The following is a 22,704-nucleotide window of genomic DNA, read 5'->3' on the forward strand; positions in this document are numbered from 1 at the left end:
ACAAATTTTACATTAAAAATGTGCATGATTCTCTAAAGACTGAAACAAGCTCATTCAGTGGGGTCCAATGTGAATGGCCTCGTAGGAAACTTACCAAGACAAAAGTTCACAGCAGTTCTGATAGAAACCATATAATAAAACTTATCAATTAGATTTAGAACATTGGTAGGTTGACAGTTGTTTGACATTAGGATTCCTGGTTCTCATCATCACCTCTGTAAAGGAATTCATGTTCATAGGATCCACTACAGCGCACCCGGACAGTCAATGTGTTTGTTAATGACTGAATAATGTGAAAAAAAAATAAATAAAAAAAATAATTGTGGAAAAGTTGAATACCCATTACAGTAATACGTTATCTGCTGCCCTCTAGTGGACATTGGGCCAAAAAAAGAACAGCTCAGATCCAAAGAGATGATGCCTATCTTGTATCTTGGTGTTGAACAGCTAGTTCTTATTAAAGTTTAAGCAACCCAGAGACTTTCTTCATGTATAATCCACACGACACACCTAACACAGCTGCTTTACTGTGAAGAGAATTCCAAATGTGAAAATGTCATTTATAAGAAACACCCAAATCAATATGAAATACATTTATTTAAATTAAATTTAAAAAACAAAAAAAATCAAGGGGGATAAAAAGGGGAAAAAAAATCTTAAAATTAAAAGCCAGACAAACGCACCTAGTGTCACCATGACAACTACAGAAAAAAAACATGGAGGAAATTAAATGAAAAGCTGTTAAGATTATTTTTTGCTTTACTTCATATGGTGCTTCAGTTCTTTACAAACGGGCTCTAATTGGAGAAGTCAACACCAAGTCAACACCAGGCCTGATTTCATTCTTCTCCTGGACAGGCACAAAATGGATGACCTAACAATCCACGTCTGAGCAAAAGCTTAAAACAAAATACAAAAGACCAAAAAATTAATGAAAATGTACTAAAATTTAATCGTTCATAAAAGTTGGAAAATTATTACCACTTTCAGTGACAGAACACAAGAAATATTAGAGTTGGTTTTAGTACAATATATTTTTTTTTTCATCATGAGAGACACAGAAGGCCATTTGTTATTTCTCCCCATCTCTCAAATAAAAGAACCATTTTTTTTTTCGAAGCTTCTCTATGCAAAACAAAAAAATAAAATAAAAAAAATGGAATTAGAATATATTATGGGAAATATGAAAGCTTCGAGACTTCAAATATAAAACAAAGTCACTCAAGCAAAAACGTTATTTAAGGAGCTGGTCCAGATGAATGAAGGGAAAACCCACACGAGGCCGCCGACCTACTTCTGGAGTGAAGATTAGCAAGAGTCAGAGACATTGTCACAAACAGGTGGGGCAAAAAAAAAAGCTGTAATTGTAACACGATTTGATTTTGCAAACATTAATATGATTCTTTTTTAGATGTGGCCATGCTTGCTGATGGTATTAATGAACAGCATATTATTCACATCCCCGACATGAACATGTAATATTTCCGTTTCTATAGTCCTTCTTTACAAATAGAGATTGTAAAAATTGTTAGCTCCCTAGAAATTCAAATAATTTCTTTGAGGGTGAAAAAGGAAGTGGGGGGAGGGTTTTTTTGGGAAGGAAAAGCAGAAATGTGAGCATGTGAGAAAGCAAACTTCTCTTTCTCTTGTTCACTCCTTTCTGTAAACCAAGGAATAATAATAAACCTTAGTTATTTTCTGCCTTTGCCAACACTGTGTCCAATAACTTGAATAGGGCTGGAATGCTGGCCAGTCGGGCAACAGGTCTTCATTTCAGCATTCTAGAAGAAAAGAGACAAAAAGAAAAAGAAAGAAAGATTGATGTACTTCTGGCTTCCAATTAAAATCATCATTTAAACATTACTTCTATATAAGTTTAAAAAAAATGATTATCCTACCATTACCAGAAGGAGGTGCTATGGTTTTGCAGCTATACAACTTTTCAATACATGAATAATGAAATATACTGTTGAGGCCTTAAAAACACTTCAGAAATGAATTTATGACCCTTAAGTAATGGCAAGAAACATTTCCTGTAGCAACATGGTAGGTGTCTTTACCAGGATTGCACTTAAAAGGTAAAAGCAATTGTCCCAAAAGAGGCTGTGTGTTTAGAGCAGTCCAACTGAATATTCTACATGAAACCTACATTTTATTAAAATATTCCTCACACATCCTTGGACTTTAGTAATTACCTGGCTCAGAGCTGCTGCTGGGGTGGGTGTGTGTGTGTGTTTTAGAGCAGTGTGCAGTTAGACTTCTTCTTGGTTTTCTTCTTTTCCACCGGCGTTTTTCTATTGATCTGTCTGACCAGGTCATAGAAGATCTGTTGGCGAAAGAGAGACAATTGTAAGACTTAAATAACAGCAAACCAGGCGGCACGGTGGTGCAGCAGGTAGTGTCCCAGTCACACAGCTCCAGCGACCTGGAGGTTGTGGGTTTGATTCCCACTCTGCGTGACTGTCTGTGAGGAGTTTGTGTTCTCCCAGTGTCCGCGTGGGTTTTCCTCCTGGTGCTCCGGTTTCCTCCCCACAGTCCAAAAACACACGTTGGTAGGTGGATTGGTGACTCAAAAGTGTGAGTGTGTGAGTGAATGTCTGTGCTGCCCTGTGAAGGACTGGCGCCCCCTCCAGGGTGTATTCCCGTCTTGCACCCAATGATTCCAGGTAGGCTCTGGACCCACCGCGACCCTGAACTGGATAAGTGCTTACAGATAATGAATGAATGAATGAAGTAACAGCAAACTAATTTAGTTTTATAAGAGCAGATAAATTGTAAACTTGAAAGGAATTATAGACCAGTTCCAATGGAGGAAAGCAAATATTTTCAAACCAGAAATCAGATTATTGGACAATATTGATATAAGAATATTTTGCAACTGTACCAAATACCAGCCTAGTGTAGGATGTATGTATGGTTTACATCGAACACACACACACACACAAATTAGGTAAATACAACATCCAAAAAAAAAAAAAAAAAAAAAAAAAAAAAAAAAAAAAAAAAAAAAAAAAAATCAACCACACACAAGAGTCTCCACCATTTCGTTGTTTAACATAAATTAAGCCAAGATGGAGAAACCATGTGAGAAAAACTAAGCACACTCCACTCGATGAATCAACAGCTTGTTGAAACATTGTTCTGTATTACCTCACTAGTCTCTCACATATCTCTGCTAAGATTTTGGACCATACTTCTTTGCAATACTGCTTCAGTTCACTGAGGTTTATGACTCTAAAATACTTTGGTATACAGAGGAGTTCTTTAACGACTACAAGGTGCACAGACCCTGTGGCTTCAAAGCAAGCCCCAATTATCACCCCTCCACCACCATGCTTAACATTTGAGATGAAGTGTTGGTGCTGATCTTGGTTTCTGCCAAACCTGGTGCTGTGCAATACAGTCCACCACTTTGGTCTCTCGTCTGACCAAAGTACATTGTTAAAAATGTCTTGTTCAGATGCATTTTGGCAACCTTCCAACATGCTGCCATGTTCTTTTGAGAAAGAAGTGTTTTTTTTTTCCTCCTTGTAACCTTTCCATAAAAGCCAAATTGTATTATTCTTATTGAACTGTAATTAACCTGAACATTGAGCGTGCTAACTAAGCCCTGAAGAGAGTCTGAGATGTAATTCTCAATTTTGTTCCCCCCCCCACAATTGCATCACAGGATGACCTCAGGGTGAATTTGCTGGAACGTTCACTCCTGGGCAACCATCTTGAATTTTTTCGACTTGTGAACGATCTTTCACACTTGTTCATATGAGGTTATTTACCTAATTATAAGACCTCCTAAGGACCTGTTTTATTAGGTCCTGATGTCAAACCGCAGAATTCTAAGAGGGTGTTCCCCCCACCCCATGACGACTGTAAATGTATAGTGAGCCAACTCACCTCATTGACATTGATCTTTGATTTGGCAGAGGATTCTAGAAAGGCACAGTTATTCCACTGGCGAGCAAGATTCTGTCCTTGCTCCTTCCCCACAACCCTCTCGTCCTCCAGATCACACTTGTTCCCCACTAGAATCATTGGCACCTGCAGGCAGAGATAATCACAATCATGAGCTCAATTTTCAGACATAAACCAAAGCTGAATACCAAAGCTCCAATTTAACACACTTCTGACAGACCACACACACAAAGGGGGGAGAGGGGGAAAAAAGGCTTCATCTCCAATGCTTTTCAAAGAGAGTAGCATCAAATGCTGTAAGTGGAACCCACCCAGTGTGGATGCACTGAACAGGTTGCTAAGGTGGAGTTAATTCTTTGTGCACAGTAGTGGAGGATACCATCCTTTTCATCTTAATATTTGTCAGTTCAGGGAGCAGGAAAGCAGTAGGAAATGTAGTTACATTGCACCAGACTAAGACCAATATTAAGTGTAATAAAGACTATAAATGTAACCTCAATGGCTAAACAATTTCTTCATGAACTATGAAAAGTTCACAAGTAGTGTCATAAAATGGTAACTACAGTCTGCTGTTTTTACATTACATGCACTGTATTCCTGTGTACTAGATACATTGCTAGTGTGTCCAGCCTGTGACTCCCAGACATTTGGTTTGATAGTTTCCTGCAAGACTGTCAACAAGCTCAGAAGTGCATGATTCCGTATAATAATAAAGTATAGAATTTTACCTAATATTTATAGCAGCATGGATGACTTGATTTTTAATACTCTAAACATATTTATGAAATATTTGTTTGTATAAATAAATAAATAAATAAAAAGGAATTATACCTGCAACAGATACTGTTGCTACCTGATTCGCGTCCACTGCCAGATCTGTACCAGGAATATGTGCACATGCACAGCGCAATCTGACCAGGGGACCCGGATTGGGTAGACATTTGCAACTCAACGATTTACAGCACTGTTATACTGCTTACACCCACAGCACAATCCATACCATAGGTGAAGGTCACCCCATGCTGACATGGCTTCCATCCCTACGGTTAGTTCTTCAGTATCAGTATCACTTTGTGTTATTGTGGTACATATAAAAGTAAAAATGCATCAATGACACTCACGTCCTCTGTATCTTTAACCCGTAAGATCTGTTCTCTCAGGTCTTGGAGGTCATTAAATGTGGACTGTGCTGTGATGGAATAGACGAGAGCGAAGCCTTGCCCATTCTTCATATACAAGTCCCTCATTGCCGTGAACTGCTCCTATAGCACCACACAAATACAAAAAAAATACATTAATACTTCTTTAGTAGTGAATCCAAAAGTCATATATGCCCATATGCACTATTATTTATTCTTAGTGTAAACTACATCTGTATACATATATATATATATATATATATACACACACACACACACACACTAATCCAATCTGTACTTACTGTGCCTGCTGTGTCAAGAATTTCTAGCATGCATTGTTGGCTGTCCACTTCTACTTGCTAGAGAGAGAGAGAAACAGAGAGAGTTATTAGACAATCCCTAAACAAGATTATATTTGCTTTGCCAAAGTTACTGTTCCCTTTGGTTTGTCTTACCTTCCTATACGAGTCTTCTATTGTGGGGTCATATTTTTCCACAAATATTCCCTGAACAAATTGAACTGTCTGTGGAGGCAAGAGATGTGCAAACACAAATATATCAATAACTGTATAAATAAACAGCTGACATGCTTGTAATTTGTCAGTGGTGAATAAATCATTGTATGTAAATAAATATTTGTATGACTCATGAATGATTTTCTCTTACCAGTGCAGATTTCCCCACACCTCCTGAGCCCAAGACTACAAGCTTATATTCGCGCATGCTGGGGTCTCCCTGTTCTCGCCTCTAGAGCCTGTCAACACACCAGAAAACGACTTCATCATTCATGATTTTGGTAAAATATATCTGCATTACAAAATACTTATATTCTCTCCTCTTGTGGTTATTATACCATTTAAAATAAAAAATAAATAATACATAAAACACCACACACACAAATCAACGGGTAAAACCTATACCGTGGTAAATGCTTGCCAAGTCACCGATAGTAAGAGAAGAATAAATGTTTCAGTGTCAAACCAACATTAGTTCACCAACAAAGTACTGAATCACATTATTCTCAGATTAGTCCAAACACACTTGGCTAAACACAGGCTTCAAATGCATGGGTTAGTTTTGAATTAAGACTTGAGGAAGCGTGTCATTGCAGCTACTCCAATAAAACAGTTCATTTGATGAGTTTTGCAGCAGATTCCTAGGCAACAACATGACAAAAAACAGAAGAGCTGGGGACGAGAGCATAAACATAAAACTACTCAAACTCTCTCCCTGTACCTCTGAACCAACCATATAAGGACAGCTCACTCACTGCCCTGCTCAAATCATTCCACAACAGTGGCTCACTTTCCAATACATCCATACTTTCTCTTAAATGATGAAGAGCTAAATGTAGCAGTCAGTGAAAGCAGCAGAGCATGATATTGACAGGGAATTCTTAAAAACACCCTGATGTTTTAGGGTAGTAGAGTAAATTTTGCACTGTAGACATATCTACTTTGTGATATGGAAGCGACTTTAGGATATCCAGAGCTGCAGGCATACTACTGTAGGACATTGTTAGTTTAATAAACAACCTGACACATCATACATCATCTTCACAAAACATTTCTGTTTAAATATGGTCACAACCCATGATACCACATTTCAACTCAGAAATATCTCAATTTTTACACACGTTAATGATTCTCTGTAAGGAACTGCTGAATATCTACACAAACATTGGGAGTTCAATGGAAAATGATTATAAATGCAGCACAAAGACTATATAAGCACAGTGACCGTGAGCTTCTGACTCTGGCACATTAAAATACACCATCAATCCAAATTATAAAGCAAAGTGGCTGAAGGATAAAACGTATCTGGCTTGTAAAATTTAAATAGCATGTATGACATTCGGCCAAGTTAACCCTAATACCCTGATGATGTGTGTATCTACACTGAACTGATCTGCAGCCTGACAAACAGGCAGCTAATTCTACATGACAAATTCAACTATTGGTCAATCTCCCACCAAATATGCCCAAATAAAAGTTACCAGACACTTCTACATACGCAGAGCCCTGGGAGTGCCAACTACACCCTCACACACACACACACACACACCTCATTAGCATTGCTAATGCACACCCTAGCAAAGACAGAGTGACACGAAGCAAGCATTGTCCTCTTTCGCCAGTTCACAAATAAGGCATTCATATTAGCACAAATCTATGTCAAAAATGTAGGCTCCCACCATACATATACAACAGAATAAGGCCAAGTTACAGTACTGAAATAATGAAATTTGCATTGTATAATTGTATTGTTCACTATTGTACATGTTTTTAAAATATGTAGATAAGGTTGACCTTTATTCTAAAGTATAAAGCAGGTTTGCAAGCAAGTGTTCACAAAACATAACCAAAATCTAGAGTTACAATTAAACCTAAATGTCATACTAGTTTAAGTAAAGCTGAAATCACTATACTAGCTCCAACCACTGCTTTATTCAACTCTTAGACAGCACCAGGTTGATCAGAGCTATGCAAAGTGCTAACAGGTTAGCATCTCTGTGTGGACGTGTTAGCAGCAGCTCAGCATTAATGCCAGCTGCAGAGATAAGCCAGCTGTGATAGCGGGCAGCAACACACCATTTGGTGAATAGGAGGCTAATCTCACTCTTGCTTACTTCCACTGATAAAAACAGACTAAAGCGGTTGCAAACTGCACTTGTTATGTGGCTTTATCTCACTCACACAGACACACACAAAACTTAAGTCCTCACATACTCAATGCTGCCTTGGACAAAACTGGCAATGGACTAGAGAAAGCACAAACATAGCACAGAGGAAGCTCATGGAAAATGTTCTTGGCTTCAGATACAAAAGAAGAAGAAAAAAGTCAAGTTCCACTTCACGTGTAATTTCTCCTCCCATTTTCAAATCCATTACAATCTTTTTTTCCTGTGTACTATATCCACCTTTAAGTTTCCACAAGGTATAGTACAAAAAGGCAATGCTGCCTTCAGAAAATAATAAGCTACATTGAACTGCAGCATATGAAATTATCCAAAATACTTTGAAAATTACTTGATTTATTACAATGGAATACTTTATTGCAAATATTTTTAAGAATAAATCAGCACAACTTATAAACTATGTATACTCAGGAATCAGTGGAAGTGTTCTGTTCACAAAAATCTAAAGAGAAAAGGTTTTTAAAATGTCTCCTAAAAATGTTCACTATGCCATAGAGTCTGGCCTTAGTAACAAGGAATGATACTGTACAGGACAGCTCAGCAACTTTGAGACTTGCACTACTATAACTGATATTTCAGCCTCAATGCAGACTCTATTGTGCTCTCAGCCAACTCATACTTCTGTGTCCCAGAGCCCTGACAACGCCCTACACAACAGCCTGTGTGTGTAGTGAAACTCTAAAGACACACACACACACACACAAACACACAGCTGCAAATGACAACTCCCTCCTTCAGCTGTTCAGAAAAAGCAAGTTGGGTTCTTCCATTAAAACAGGTAACAGAGAAAGCCATGAACAGAAACACTAACATAAACAATGGTCTTCTTACGACATACATAAATATTGTATATCAACAGACACGTCTGTTGAAAGTATGAAGTCAAATGCGGATCACTTTCATTTTTATTTTTATTCCCTTCAAATTTCTTTAAAATATTTAGTTACTGAAATGGCCATTTCATTCTGTAATTAATAATTGACACCAAACGGAAAGCTGTATATTTAATTATTTATTTCATGTATTTAGTTGTATTGATAGAATATCTGGTTAGCTTTAGCTGAGGCAAATATGAAGAGTACACTTTTTAAATTTTATTTTGACTCTAGAAGCTTGGCTGTGAAACACCACCACAGTTTGAGAGACAACCATTTGATCAATACTGTCAGAGCTATAAACATTTTGAAGCATTCCCTTTGCTGTGTTTTGTTTACAGTCTTGCCTTAAGCCCTCATTGTAAATTCCGCTGTGGTCAAGAACGCAAATCAAGCAAAGGTAGTTTAGCTAATAGACCAACTGGACTCTCCATCTGCCCAGTGGAAAATTTCTGAAACACCAAATGCTGATACAACTGAAAATAGACTATTATCATAAAAAGGAAGGGAAAAAGCCTTCACTAAACACAAAGCAATTTTAAAATTAAACAAAGTCAGCATTTTCAATTTTGATCCTACTCTTTCACTTTCTCCCTCTCCCTTCACCCAGTGTCTAAAGTGCCAATAGCCAAATAATCCCAGTTCCAGAAATGGGCTGGACATTAATTCAATATCACAATATAAAATGTTTCAATAAAATAAAATGTTTCAGTATACATTATTTACAGCACCTGTCACTGACTGGTGTTAACTACAGGGCACTGTCGTCATTTCAGTGCACTCAACTTAATATTTAGTTAAAAAAAATATATTAATATATTAATATTGACAAAGCCAATAGGTTTTTTGTTTGATGATGTTCTCATGTTTCTTGTTTGTTCTTGCAAGTTTTTCAGAGGATGTTTATATCGATATCGGAATTATATAATATCAACCAGAATTAAGGCATATATTGTGATATATATTTTGGCCATATTATCCAGCCCTAGCCAGAATGTTTCTCTCTAAAAAATGTAAGTAGTTGACAAGAAGCACAGATCATCCCAAATGTAAAATGATGTTTTCTCCATTACTACTTAAAGATCATTAACCTTCTATAGTGTTCTATAGAGCACTTTTATCATTAAAACAAACTCAAATGAGTAAACAGTATATTATAGCGTGAGAGGTGTGAGTCACAGGGCGTTATGTGGCTGCTGAATTACACTCCCAGTGATGACACGGCAGTCTCAATTACACTAGCCTTCTTGGTTTCCAGCAGTCAAAAACAGAAGCACAAATGGATGAATTTTTAGTTTTTAGCTAGTGTAAAATGTTTTTATTCAAAGATCCTCATCGGCACATTAACAATAATTAACACCCGTAAAAACAAATTTACTAGACTGTGTGTGTGTGTGTGTAACCAAAATCCAGAATTAAATGAACCTCTCAAACTAGCAAAGGCTGCTAAGCAAGAACAAAGATGTCAGCTGTCCACATTTGATTTAAGTTAGGCAAGTCACAAATGATTTGAGAAAAAAAAAAAAAAAAAGAGAGAAAAAAAATGTACTTATTTATTAACTACCTAAAACTCCTAATAATAACAGCATCATGAAGAAAGTCCTCCCACAGACCTTTAAAGGTGCTGGCAGCTACCCTGAAATTTAAAGTGCTTTAACTTATACTCCAAAAGTCCATTTTTACAAGTCCATATCAATGCTGTCCAAAGTAAATGCAAAACAATAGCCCTGCAGTGCATGCAGGTGCATCATCTGAGAATTATTCCGAAATCACAGCCTGACCAATTGGGACCAGTTATTGGCAGGGGTAAGCTGATAAATTAGACAAGGTCATTCAGACAACTAAACAGCTTTACACAAGCCTACACATCCAGGCATATGCCAACAAACTTGAGAAATACCAATATATTCAAACAAATTTTAAAGTCAGCGGTGGTTCCCCTTGTATGTCAGCACTAATCAGATTACATAAGTACACAACATGAAGGAAAATCCCTTCCCATCAAGCCTGAGTCCTGTTTATTCAATAAAACACATTTTCTTCTAGTGAGAGGACACAGCAACTAGCCTAGCATTTGAGAGTAAAATGGAATTTGTGAATAAGAGACAGGCTGACCGGCTCGCCTTCTTGTGTAACCAATACACAGTATGGAATGCCAGTGAGAATGGTATTCCTAAGAGCTGTTGTGTGTTCAAGGTTTTTATTAAAAATCACTAACCACCAATTCTAAAAACAAGAGCCAATACTGTAAAGTTTTGCATTAATTTTATTCTTCAGAATACCATGCCTAATGTTGCATGAAGATTAACAATACATGCTTGATACTTTCTAATAAATAATAAACAAAAGTGTGTCATGAATCAGGAATGAATATAATTGCTGAAAGGGCGTATGTTTACTGACCAAGAGTCTGTGGGCTAGAACTACAAATAGAAACACTGACGGGTAAACATAATTAAGTAAGGCCATCACAAGCTAAGTATCATATTTAATGTCTCACTAGCGCTGATATGACCACTAATGTTGATACTGAATTTTGGTATTAAAAAGGACATTCAAAACTTAATGACAATTTGGATTGTATATAGAATACAAGTTTGCCGGCAAGTTGACAATGTAAGGATGATGAATTTCAGTACTTGGCCTTACCACAAACATAATAGCAAAACACATAAAATATTATTTTTAGAATTCAACAACTATTGATTCTATAAAAACCAGACTAAACTGGTTCAAAATTTATGTTGTTTACACCTAAATGTTTATGGCCAGTTGAAGTTCAGATTTCACCTGACTGCATGAACCACACACAAAATACACTGATTGGACTATGATGAAAGTACACTCATATGTGGTTAAAGATGGATCCTGACCACAAGCAACATGTGTAAACACAGGGGATTCACTTTAGTAAAATACATAAATGGTGCCAGGTCAAAATACTGAGATATGACCCAGACCCACAACAAATGTTGAAGCAAGGTGTTTAAAAGAATTTAATTATGTTCAGACCCATTGGAAATATTAGAAATAAAAGATAGCACCTCTTGTCAGTGTTATGTTCAAGGTGGATTCAAGTACAATCTTTGAAAAAAAAAAAAAAATGTACACACTTACAGTTGGCAACATGCAAAACAAGTTCAGCACATACACTTTAAAATAAGGGACCAGCGCCGCTTCAAAATAAAGACAAAAAGAAGCTAATAATATTCAACAAATAATAATAAATCATATAATATAATACAATTATTATATAATTATATTACTATTATTATGTTATATAATTATAATAATAAAATTAATGAATATTCTTCAGTCTTAAAATGGAAAGGGCAAATTTCTTACATTGAAACAATCACGAATTTGGACAATAACATCAATAATGATGGCAACTGCTCCAGGCCTGTGCACTGTACAACACTAACGAAACTCATGTTTAAGCCAGAGCTATGTGCAGTTTCAGCAATGGTCCACTGGAATGAGCAAATCTTGGCACAAGTTTTTTGGCACAAAAAACTGGTATTGTTCTTCCAGAGCTACTTAATTTTGAAGTGTATAACCAAAATCTAGCCAACTTACAATTCCAGAACTGGCATCAAAATCAAGGAGTAACAAATGATAACTATTAAACTGTAAAGTGACATTAGACACAAACAGATTTTAAAGACAGTGTGAAAAGAATCTGTGTGAGACTGTGTGTGGAAGTCCTCGAAAAACAAAATCTAACATACTTATGTTCTAGACATTCTAGTGTGTCACTAAACAATTACATTAAATTACACCCAGCTAAAAAAAGCTCACAATTTTAAGGACTAATATAAGCCATCTAAAGGAATGCCACAGAAAAGTACTCAGGTATGTACTGAATCAATTCATCGGTCAACTGTGTTAACAGTAATCATCAGACCTAACTGTAACATTTCTGTAACAGTCACTGGATACATTCTCAATGAACTTGCAAATATGGATGAAACTTCACTTCAGCATGAAGAAAACAAGACCAAAAAGACTGCAAATATTACAGCGTTGATGAAAGATCTGTCCCGCTTCTACCAATTATGAACAGTTATGAAATAAAAACAGATCAGAAGCAGAAGTAAGAAGAAACTGAAAACTTTCAAATATACAGATCCATGAAGGTTAGATATGTCGAGTGAGGGTATTTCGGAAAGCAGAATTTCTTAGTACAGCCAAGTAACTTAAGCCTCAGGTCAAATTTGATCACTAGGCAAAGAGCTGAGGGACATCTGGGGTTTCCTCAATGCTGGGTTTATGTTGTCAAGCTAAGGTACAGATCCTTCTTTGTGGAACAGACCTAGTATTTTTGATATTCTTCATTCAGAAGATGTTAAAGCTGCGAAAACCATGCAAGAAAACAAAATCTACTGATGCCTGAACTTGTTGATGATGGATTTTGAGAGTTCACCAAAAAGTAAACAAAACAAATCTTTTAACAAAACAAGGTAGACCTCTTTCTTAAAGCCTAGATAACAAAACAGAGTTCTTATCTTGGACATAAGATGAGATAAACAATTTCAGTGGAAAAGCGATAGTGGTAAAACTGATGGTAAATAAGGACCGAAAGCAACATGATGGATTTAGAAAAATCGGAAGACTGAAGACTCAGACAGGGAGGAAACTGGAGAAACTGTCCATATGGCCATTAGGGTCGGAATCAGTTTTAAGACATTAATACTAACAGTAAAACTAACCAATGGTATGCTAGATTAGACGGATTGTGTGAGAGGTGATAGCAAACTGCCCACTATAAAAGCTTATGTTTAAACTTAAGCTAATCTGATAAACTGGCCAATTGGCTCCAGACAAATATGGAGCAGGGCGCTTGAGCTAACACCCAGATCAACACGGTCAGCCGCGAACTTAGCTAGCCACTTAGCTATTACTAGCTTAGCCAAGTCGCACAGCAACACCCTGCTGGCTAACTTCAGGTTTACTCACTTTCCAGAGATGTGTGTGCCAACAACAGACATACGTGTCTGTTTAGATCAGAAGACACTTAATATATGCCCAAAAGAATGCAGTAAATATTTAGCGGTTTCTAATTTTGACGCCGCCATATTCCAGCTTCCGTTAGCTTAGCTCGTTAAAGCTAACGGATCTTTATAAACATTAGTGTTCAGTGTACATAACTTCGATATCCTCCCGCCGGCGAGATTCACACTGGCCTCTTTTTCTATTTCCCCGTCCCACCTTAAACTGCCCAGTTGTTATATAACTATAGCGCCCTGGACTTTGTGCTTGTTCGACACTAAACCACTTTCCAGTCTACCTTAAAAACTGCACCACCTAACCTGTATTTACTGCACCATTTAAGGTGGAATGGAAAATCCGACTAAACAGTCAACTTCAGCTTCATTTCCGCCGGCCTGGGCTTCAGTAGAATTCCCCTGGTTTTGTTTTCTAAAGCCGTCCGTATCCCCTCCAATATTGTCCGATACAATTCTGTATTCCACCGTGACCGTGCGGTAGATACGAGCAGGTTTGATGAGCGAGAGTGACCTGAAGAAGTTGTGTGAGTTACTCACCGTGTCTCGTCCACTGGCGCTGAGAGCAGCTCCTGGCTCGCCACTGAAAAACGTCATTCTCCTGCTTCCCACTGCGTCCTTAAAAGGGCAACGGCGCTCACACTGGGCAGAACACGAGAACACAAGCTCGGCTCGTGTCAGTAGAACAGGAGCGAGGAGAATACAGACTCCAGACTTCACTATTGATACACGCAGCCAGAGCAGCAGATGTGAGACTGGGAAACGTGGCTTAAACTGTATACATGAAGTCCTCTGATTTTCTGAGATATCCAATATAGCGCTGAACAGACAAGTCTGTAAACTTTGGGTGGTTAAATATTTTGACAAAGGCCAAGGGCCTACAAGACAAACCACAAATAATCGGTTGTTTTATACTGTAAATATATTTTTGAATTACATTTCTTTAATGTTATTTCGTGTTACGTGTGTTATGAACAAACTTCATTATTAAAGTTCTAGCATCTATGGGATTTGCTATGCTACTACATACTCTGCATACAGATTCATGACTTCTGGATCACTGATCACTGGATTAGGAACACCTACCTTGTATTTACATTCATTGTCCATTTTATCAGCTCCACTGACCATACAAGACCAATTAGTAGTTCTAGACATTAGTAGACTTTCCTGTCTCTCTCATGCTTTGAGATGTCCTGCTACTCTCCAGGTGTTGCCCTGATCCAGCCCCTGTGTGTCCTGTACAAGATCCTGGCCTTGTATCATCTACACTATCATGCTTGGCCATGCTGTTTTATCTCAGATTAACTCTGCACCTACTTTTAACTCACACAGAATCCCTGATCACCTTCTCCTTCCTCAGACTCGTTCATTACTAATATACTACATTCACATTACTATAACCCCTCCATCTGTCATCATTTCACTTTTACTTCTGTTCTCTGTTGTGTGTTCGGTGTCGACCCGAGGAGGATGGGTTCCCCGTATGAGTCTTGGTTTCTTCCAAGGTTTCTTCCTCGTGTGCTGAGGGAGTTTTTCCTTGCCACTGTTGCCCCTGGCTCGCTCATAGGAGGCTTGGACCCGGATCTCTGTAAAGCTGCTTTGTGACGACTTTTTGTTGTGCACTATATAAATAAAATTTGATTTGATTTGATTTGTCCCAAGTTTACCCTGCTCTTCAATGGGCAGGACCCCCACTGGATCACCACAGAACAAGCATGATTGGGATGCTGGGTCATTCTTAACGCTGCAGTGACAATGACATGGTGGGTGGTGGGGTGTTAGTGTGTATTGTTGCCAAAACAAGTGGATCAGACAATGTAGTGCTGCTAGAGTTTTTTCGCCCTCAGTGTGACCGCTGGACTGAGAAATGTCTACCAACCAAGAATATCAGCCAAGAGCATCCTGTGTCCACTGATAAAGGACTAGGGGATAAGCAAAACAAACTGTAGCTTAAGATGAGCGATTGTCTCACCCACACAGTAGGTGTGTCTAACAGAGTGGACAGTGAGTGGGCACAGGGTCTAAAAACTCCAGCTGTTGTGTATGAGCTCACTGTCCCAGCCCAACTTTACAGGATGAAGCAAAAACATTACTTTTAAATCCAGATTGATGTTAAAAGATTATTTTCCAAGTAGACAAGAAGCATAATGGCCCATCTATAACTAAAGAACAGCTGAGCAGTTCAAATGATATGGGTGGATATATATCAGCTGACATAAATTCTGAATATAACCAATGTTCATTTTAACACACAGGCGTACGCACACTGGCATAAAGAGGGATTTCAAAGTGTTCTTCTGAAGGGAACACAGGAGTTTCCTCAGCTGGAGTTTCCAGAAACAGCCCCTGGCTACTCATTGTTCAAATATAGCTGAGGAAACAGATGGAGTCAGACAGTAGGAAACATCTGAGGTTCGTGTATATCTGTGTTCCTCATACAAATGTACGGATAGCAGTCTTTATCAGAGAAGGCCACCCAGTGCTGTTCTAATATACACCAATCATGTAAAACATTAAGGGACCTCACTGTTTCTACTCTCATTGTCCATTTTATTAGTTTCACTTAAAGCTGCATGTTATAGCTCTACAGTTACAGACTGTAGTCTCTTTGTTACTCTGCATACTTTGTAAACCCACTTTCACCCTGTTTTTAATGGTTAGGGCCACCACCGGGAAGGAATTATATGGATGATGCATTATTCTCAGCACTGTAGTGACACTGACATGGTGGTGTGTTATTTTGTGTGGTGTGGATCAGGCAAGAGGCCTGCTGAGTTTTTAAACCTCTCTGTGTCACTGCTGGACTGTGAAGTGTCCACAAGCCAAATATATCCCATCAAAAGCATCTTGTGATCACTGATGTAGAGTTAAATGATATACAATATATAAATATATATATATATATTTATATATATATATATATATATATATATATATATATATATATATACTAGGCAGGGATTCCACACTGCAACTACTGTTTGTAAAATGAAGTTATTTTATTAATAATCCTAAAATATAGTAAACACTAGGGGTAGGCGATATGGCCCTAAAATAATATCACAATATTTCAGAGTATTTTGGCGATAACGATATTCTTGGCGATATGAAAAAACACAGAAAATAATTTTATTCATTTCAAGAACACCTTATTTCAATAAATATATATTACATTGATATTACACATTAAACACATTAAATAACACATTAAATCAATATTATATTACATTTCTTGTTTAAATTATATGTATTAATTACATTTTATTTTAGTACAAATCTAACAATTACAACATTCAGAATATTTAGAATATTGATATTTTATTTCGAAATCACCCCCACACGACTGAACTCACTGGTCTTATGGAGCAAATTTTTGAACGCAGAGCAAATTTCCATCGTATCTGTCTGTGTCTAAATGACTCACTTTACGAGTGTATGTCATATTATATCTAACTGCATGACATCATTACATTAACAAGTCAGAATATCATGATAATCACGCTATTCATTTTTTATTGTTTAAATAATTTTTGCGATATTATTGCACAAGATACGATATTGCACAGCCCTAGTAAACACTAAGTCTCAACGTTGGGCATTTTCAAAAAATGCCTTAGATCTTTTATTTTCAAGTTTTTTTAATCAATTCAAAAAGAAAAGTATTCACGATCTGGAACTTTTCAAATTAGCACTAAAACTCTGACAAGTGGTGTCAATCAGAGGCAGCCAAATGATGTGGCAGGCTGTGAGACTCAGTATAGTTTTTTCTTATGACAAATGACAGTCATGCAGTATAATAGTTAACTGCTGGGAGTTATAAGCCACATTTATTCAGATGTAGATACGGTCAGGTTTGGGAACTGTATACATAAAAAAATGTTACTTAATCAGGACCTGAAAGATCTAACTGTATTCTGGATTGTGGACATGATTATGTTAAAAACATACTTGTACCCCACTCCTAATGATTCTGCTGCCTGTGGCCTGTGTGTGTTCTGTGTGCTGGCATAACTGTATCAGTAAACTCTTTACATTTTCAATGTAAACTATTTTTTAAAATTTGTCCAGAAAGAGGCTCACAGGAGCATGGACAGTAAATATATTTTGTTTAGGTGTATTAACACACAGGTTCCTTCATAGGCATAAATTATATTGGTTAAGTGCACCACCAGTCTGCTGATTTTAACTTCACATACCATAGAGCATATGTCAGAATTTGAGATAATTGGTTCAGCATGGGCTTCTGGATGTCTCTGATCTTTGTACAGCAGCAGGGAAATATCTTATTCACTTTCCTGAATTGTACACACGTTTACATGCTTACAGTTGGATGCAAGTTTGAGTGACCCAGGTAAATCAAATGTACATCTCAACAGAGAACACAGATTTTCAAATTATGTGCACTGGGAACACCACACAAAACCTGCCATTTTGAAGATCCTCTTATCAAAACATTCCTTACACAGATCTTACGCATGGCTATTTTCCCCAAAAAAGAAATTTTAGCTAGTTCATGCATCCATCCAGGCATTACACCACGCAGAGGACTGGGAGCTGAAAACTGGACTGTCCAGTCTAAATTCATCTGGCCGCCCTACTCCCAACACATCAGCTTCAAGAATGGTCTGTTATACAAGAGCTGTCTAATATGTCCTACTCATTGACAGGTGCCACTGTAACAAGATGATCAATGTTATTCACCAGTCACTTGTATTAATCTTGTGGCTCATCAGTGTATGTGTGTTCATAACCCAAAGGATTGGCTCACAATATTCTTGCACAAGAGCAGCAAAAGGGGAGGAAAAAAAGAAAGTCAAGCCAGATGTAAGTTACAAAAATGTGGGGTGCTAGGGCTGCTTCAGAAACCATGCATATCTATAAACCTAAAGTCTGCACACACAAACACCTAATACTAGATGTAGATGTGTGGCATGTACTTATTATTTAAAGGGGGCTATTCCTAGTGAGGAACAATGAGATAATATAGAGAGCACCCTTCCTTTGCTTTGGGAGAATACTAAATGGCACTGTAGGTTTCTGAAGTGTTCTCTGTGCTTGACCAGCTAAAGCTGTGCTTAAGAGCTAAAGTGTCATCATAAATATGGCACATGTTCTACTTGAGAGAAAAAAAGTACAGAGGGAGAGACAGGATGATTTAAAACACAGAGTATGACCTATTCATTGTGAGAATAACTACTGTAGAAAACGTCATAAACACTGTCTGCAGCAGAAAACCACAGATGCACCGAAACAACGTGTTGCTGCCACATTGATTCTAGAGCGACAGACCAACATTCATGAATTTCGTGTCAAAAACATTTAGTACATGAATTGCTTAACTACTTCAAAACATAAATATTTTATTTTGTTGTGAGCTTTTCACTGTTTTTTTCTATACTGTGAAAAACATATAAATAACTCTTTTATTTATTTAGTTTCTCTTTTAGTATTTTAGTTTCTCTACTGTTTTCTAACATATAAATAACTCTTTTAGAGATGTAGGACCTCTGATGTGGTGCTGAGGGGGATGTGGTTTTAAGCGGAAAACAAAAGAATGTATAAAATTAACTCAAGCAATACTCTCTAATTTCACCTTTAGATCCAATCATATGTAATATTGGATCATTTGCCTCAATAAACAAATGCAAAAGGACATAGACTACAAAGCCTACAAAGTTTCAACAATTAGTGTCCTCAGTTCTCAAATGATTATTGAGTGTTGTTAAAAGGAATGGTGATGTAACACAGTGGTAAACATGCCCCTGTCCCAACAATTTTGGAATGTGTTGCAGGCCTCAATTAAAAATGAGTGAAAGTTTGCAAAAAAAAAACAATAAAATGTATCTGTTTGAACATTAAAAATGTTGTCTTTGTAGTGTATTCAATTAAATATAGGTTGAAAAGGATTTGCAAATCATTGTATTTTTTTTTATTTATGTTTAACACAACGTCACAACTTCATGGGAATTGGGGTTGTACAACCTTCTGTCTGTTCCCCCATCTCTCCCTTAATGCTGGATTCTGTGCCCTTTTGTTAACTTAGCCCTGCGCCTCTTCTAATTGGATAAACCCAACTCTGCCTAAAGGGTTACTATAAGAGGACATTCACACACAACAATACAGCAATTTAACATATGAAATGAAATGCAAATCCTAATTCTATTTCATCGGTGAGTATTTACATATGTACCTAGTTTTTAACTTGTTTACTTTTTCTCTTTTTCAGGTTCCTGGCTTCAGCACCCCCCACCCCTGCTTACTTCATGGTGGGCCATTCAGCTAGTACAAAGAGAAAGAAAATTCACCACCATTCCAGGAACAGGACCAGAGACACAAGGGTACGTAATAATACATGTATGCTTTCATTAATGTAAATCCCAGGTCTTGGTGATGGGGCAGACTCACTGACCTCATCACATTTCACACACACACACACACACACACACACACACACACACACAAAGCCTACACTAAAAAAATGACAATTTATCAATGCCATCAGGAAAATCTTTGGAAAAAAGGTCTTTCTCCAAATTTGGAAATATGTAAAAATCACTCTGGACTGAATTAGGCTTTAGGGTGGAGGACTAATATTTTCAAATGCATAGTCACTCAACACAAATGTCAGCGTTTTTCTTACTGAATGGTTTAGTTTTAGAGATTGTAAAACTAAAAATGCTTGTAATGAGCTGCTGCTTTTTATAAACCTTTAGAACGTTTTACTTCCTAGAACTATTATAAACTTACCTGCAGATCTGGTAGATTATATCATTCATTCATTATCTGTAAGCGCTTATCCAGTTCAGGGTCACGGTGGGTCCAGAGCCTTCCTGGAATCATTGGGCGCAAGGCGGGAATACACCCTGGAGGGGGCGCCAGTCCTTCACAGGGCAACACACACACACACACACCTACAGACACTTTGAGTCACCAATCCACCTACCAACGTGTGTTTTTGGACTGTGGGAGGAAACCGGAGCCCCCGGAGGAAACCCATGCCGGCACAGGGAGAGCACCAACTCCACACAGACTTTCACCCAGAGCTGGACTCGAACCCACAACCTCCAGGTCCCTGGAGCTGTGTGACTGCAACACTACCTGCTGCGCCTCCGTGCTGCCCATACAGATTACATATTATGATTATTAATACACTTCCAATTTATATTCTCTTTAAGCTTTATTAGAAACGTTGGTCTTGTACAACCACTCACTGAAAGTCAATACAGAGGATTTACGGAATGCCTCAATATTCATTCTGCTTTTCATCGTAGCATGCTGTGAGATCAACTGTTAACAATAACAAAGAACTACCATATTCAGTAACTCTCTTTTAATCCACTGCCTATTCAGGTCCTCACATAGACTAGTAAATCGACAACAGTAACATTGTAATTACAAAAGTGGAAATTAAATTAAAATAAATATCATCCACAGTTTACTGAGCAGGAATGAAGAATGTGTGGTGGCTGAAGCTTGTTCGTTTTTGATGGAACTATCTATAAAAAGGCATAAATGAGATGATGTATATGCTTTAGTTTGTCTCATTGATGAAATTTTGAAGCTTAAAGCCAATAACTAACTATAATGGGTTTTTTAAAATGTTCATAGACAACAAAATAAGGATATTTAATCTGTCATTTAATTTAATGTTTAATAGTCTAATGAGTTTTAATGACCTATCTTAAAAATACCTATGGACATCTGCTGAGGCACCAGACAGGTGTTTAGATTTAATGGTTGAGGGTGGAGTGCTAATTTCTTGGATTCAACTGTAATGCACAGCTCGATTCTCAAGTTTCATCAACATACTTATGGTGTGTTTTTTTTTTTTTTTTTTTGTAGCGATTGTAACAATTACTTAGAAATACATCGAGATACATAGAAATGAGCTGTATATGTACAGTATGCTGTAATGTATACAGTTTTCTGATAGTCCATCCATCCATTCATTATCTGTAAGCGCTTATCCAGTTCAGGGTCACGGTGGGTCCAGAGCCTACCTGGAATCATTGGGTGCAAGGCGGGAATACACCCTGGAGGGAGCGCCAGTCCTTCACAGGGCAACACACTCACACACACGGACACTTTTGAGTCACCAATCCACCTACAAACATGTGTTTTTGGACTGTGGGAGGAAGGAAACCCACGCAGAGAACACAACTCCTCACAGTCAGTCACCCAGAGCGGAATCGAACCCACAGCTGTGTGACTGCGACACTACCTGCTGCGCCACCGTGCCACCAGTTTTCTTTTCTGGCTTTTTTTCTGTCTTCTTTTTTAAGTTTTCTTTTCCAACAGAATGGCTCGGCAGTTACATTCAGGTGCCAGTAGAGATTAGGTAGATGCACATAAGATACAATAAATATCTCTTTTACCAGTGATTTAGCTAACACTTTATTCTCTCATGTATGAAATTTAAAATATTAGCTTCCATTGGTTCAAGGAATCATGTTTGTTTAATGGGGTAAAAATAACATTTATGACAACTGATGCTTTACCATAAACAAATAAATAAATAAAAAAATAATTGGTGCTTTACAATAGCAAAAAAAAAAATCACAAATGTTTCCATCAATAGAATCAACATTCAAAGCAGAGAAGTTAACCATTGCAATAAAATGAGCACAGGGGGTCTTTAATATGAAAAGTGATTATTACCTAACTATAAAAGTCCAAGTGCCTTCTGTGATAATATATATTGTATAAGTACAAGTATGGTCCTTGCCTCAGCTGTCTGTGTGAAATCTTGTGTGTTTTCCCCCATGTCCACCACCCAGCTATTGAGGGTTGGGATGGTCAGTGTGCTAATAGAGCCAGTCCTAAGCCTAGGTGGACTGGGAGGGTTGCGCCTGGAAGGGTATTCAAACAAGTTATTTGATCTTCACAGGAACAGTCGACAACATAAGAAAGTTTGGAGACTAAACTACACTGTTTTAAATTCTCAAAAATAAGCTTTTATGAATACTGAAGAATTTTGATTACTAGCTAAGATAGAGAATGCTCAGAAGATATTTATGGCCTGTTCATCAGTTGATGAATCAAGTGGGCTGTTTTTTCTCTTCAGTGCCAGG

General features: G+C 37.5%; 1 protein-coding gene across 2 annotated transcripts; it reads right to left on the reverse strand.

Annotated features, from left to right (window-relative positions):
• Positions 1–928: 928 nt before the first annotated feature.
• rap1aa (RAP1A, member of RAS oncogene family a) lies at positions 929–14,292 on the reverse strand. Of its 2 annotated transcripts, none has more exons than XM_066643600.1 (8): positions 14,171–14,292; positions 5,718–5,805; positions 5,507–5,575; positions 5,354–5,410; positions 5,034–5,174; positions 3,895–4,038; positions 2,196–2,326; positions 929–1,781 (listed from the first exon to the last, which is right to left on the reverse strand). In XM_066643600.1, exons 2-7 carry the CDS (start codon positions 5,772–5,774, stop codon positions 2,237–2,239), a joined length of 558 nt encoding a protein of 185 aa, XP_066499697.1. In that variant the 5' UTR covers positions 5,775–5,805; positions 14,171–14,292; the 3' UTR covers positions 929–1,781; positions 2,196–2,236. The 2 variants fall into 2 exon arrangements, with proteins under 2 accessions (XP_066499697.1, XP_066499698.1); XM_066643601.1 differs by lacking the exon at positions 14,171–14,292 and adding an exon at positions 13,937–14,081.
• Between the last annotated feature and the right edge of the window lie 8,412 nt (positions 14,293–22,704).

This window comes from Hoplias malabaricus, chromosome 14 (genome assembly GCF_029633855.1).
Source record: "Hoplias malabaricus isolate fHopMal1 chromosome 14, fHopMal1.hap1, whole genome shotgun sequence".
NCBI lineage: Eukaryota > Metazoa > Chordata > Actinopteri > Characiformes > Erythrinidae > Hoplias > Hoplias malabaricus.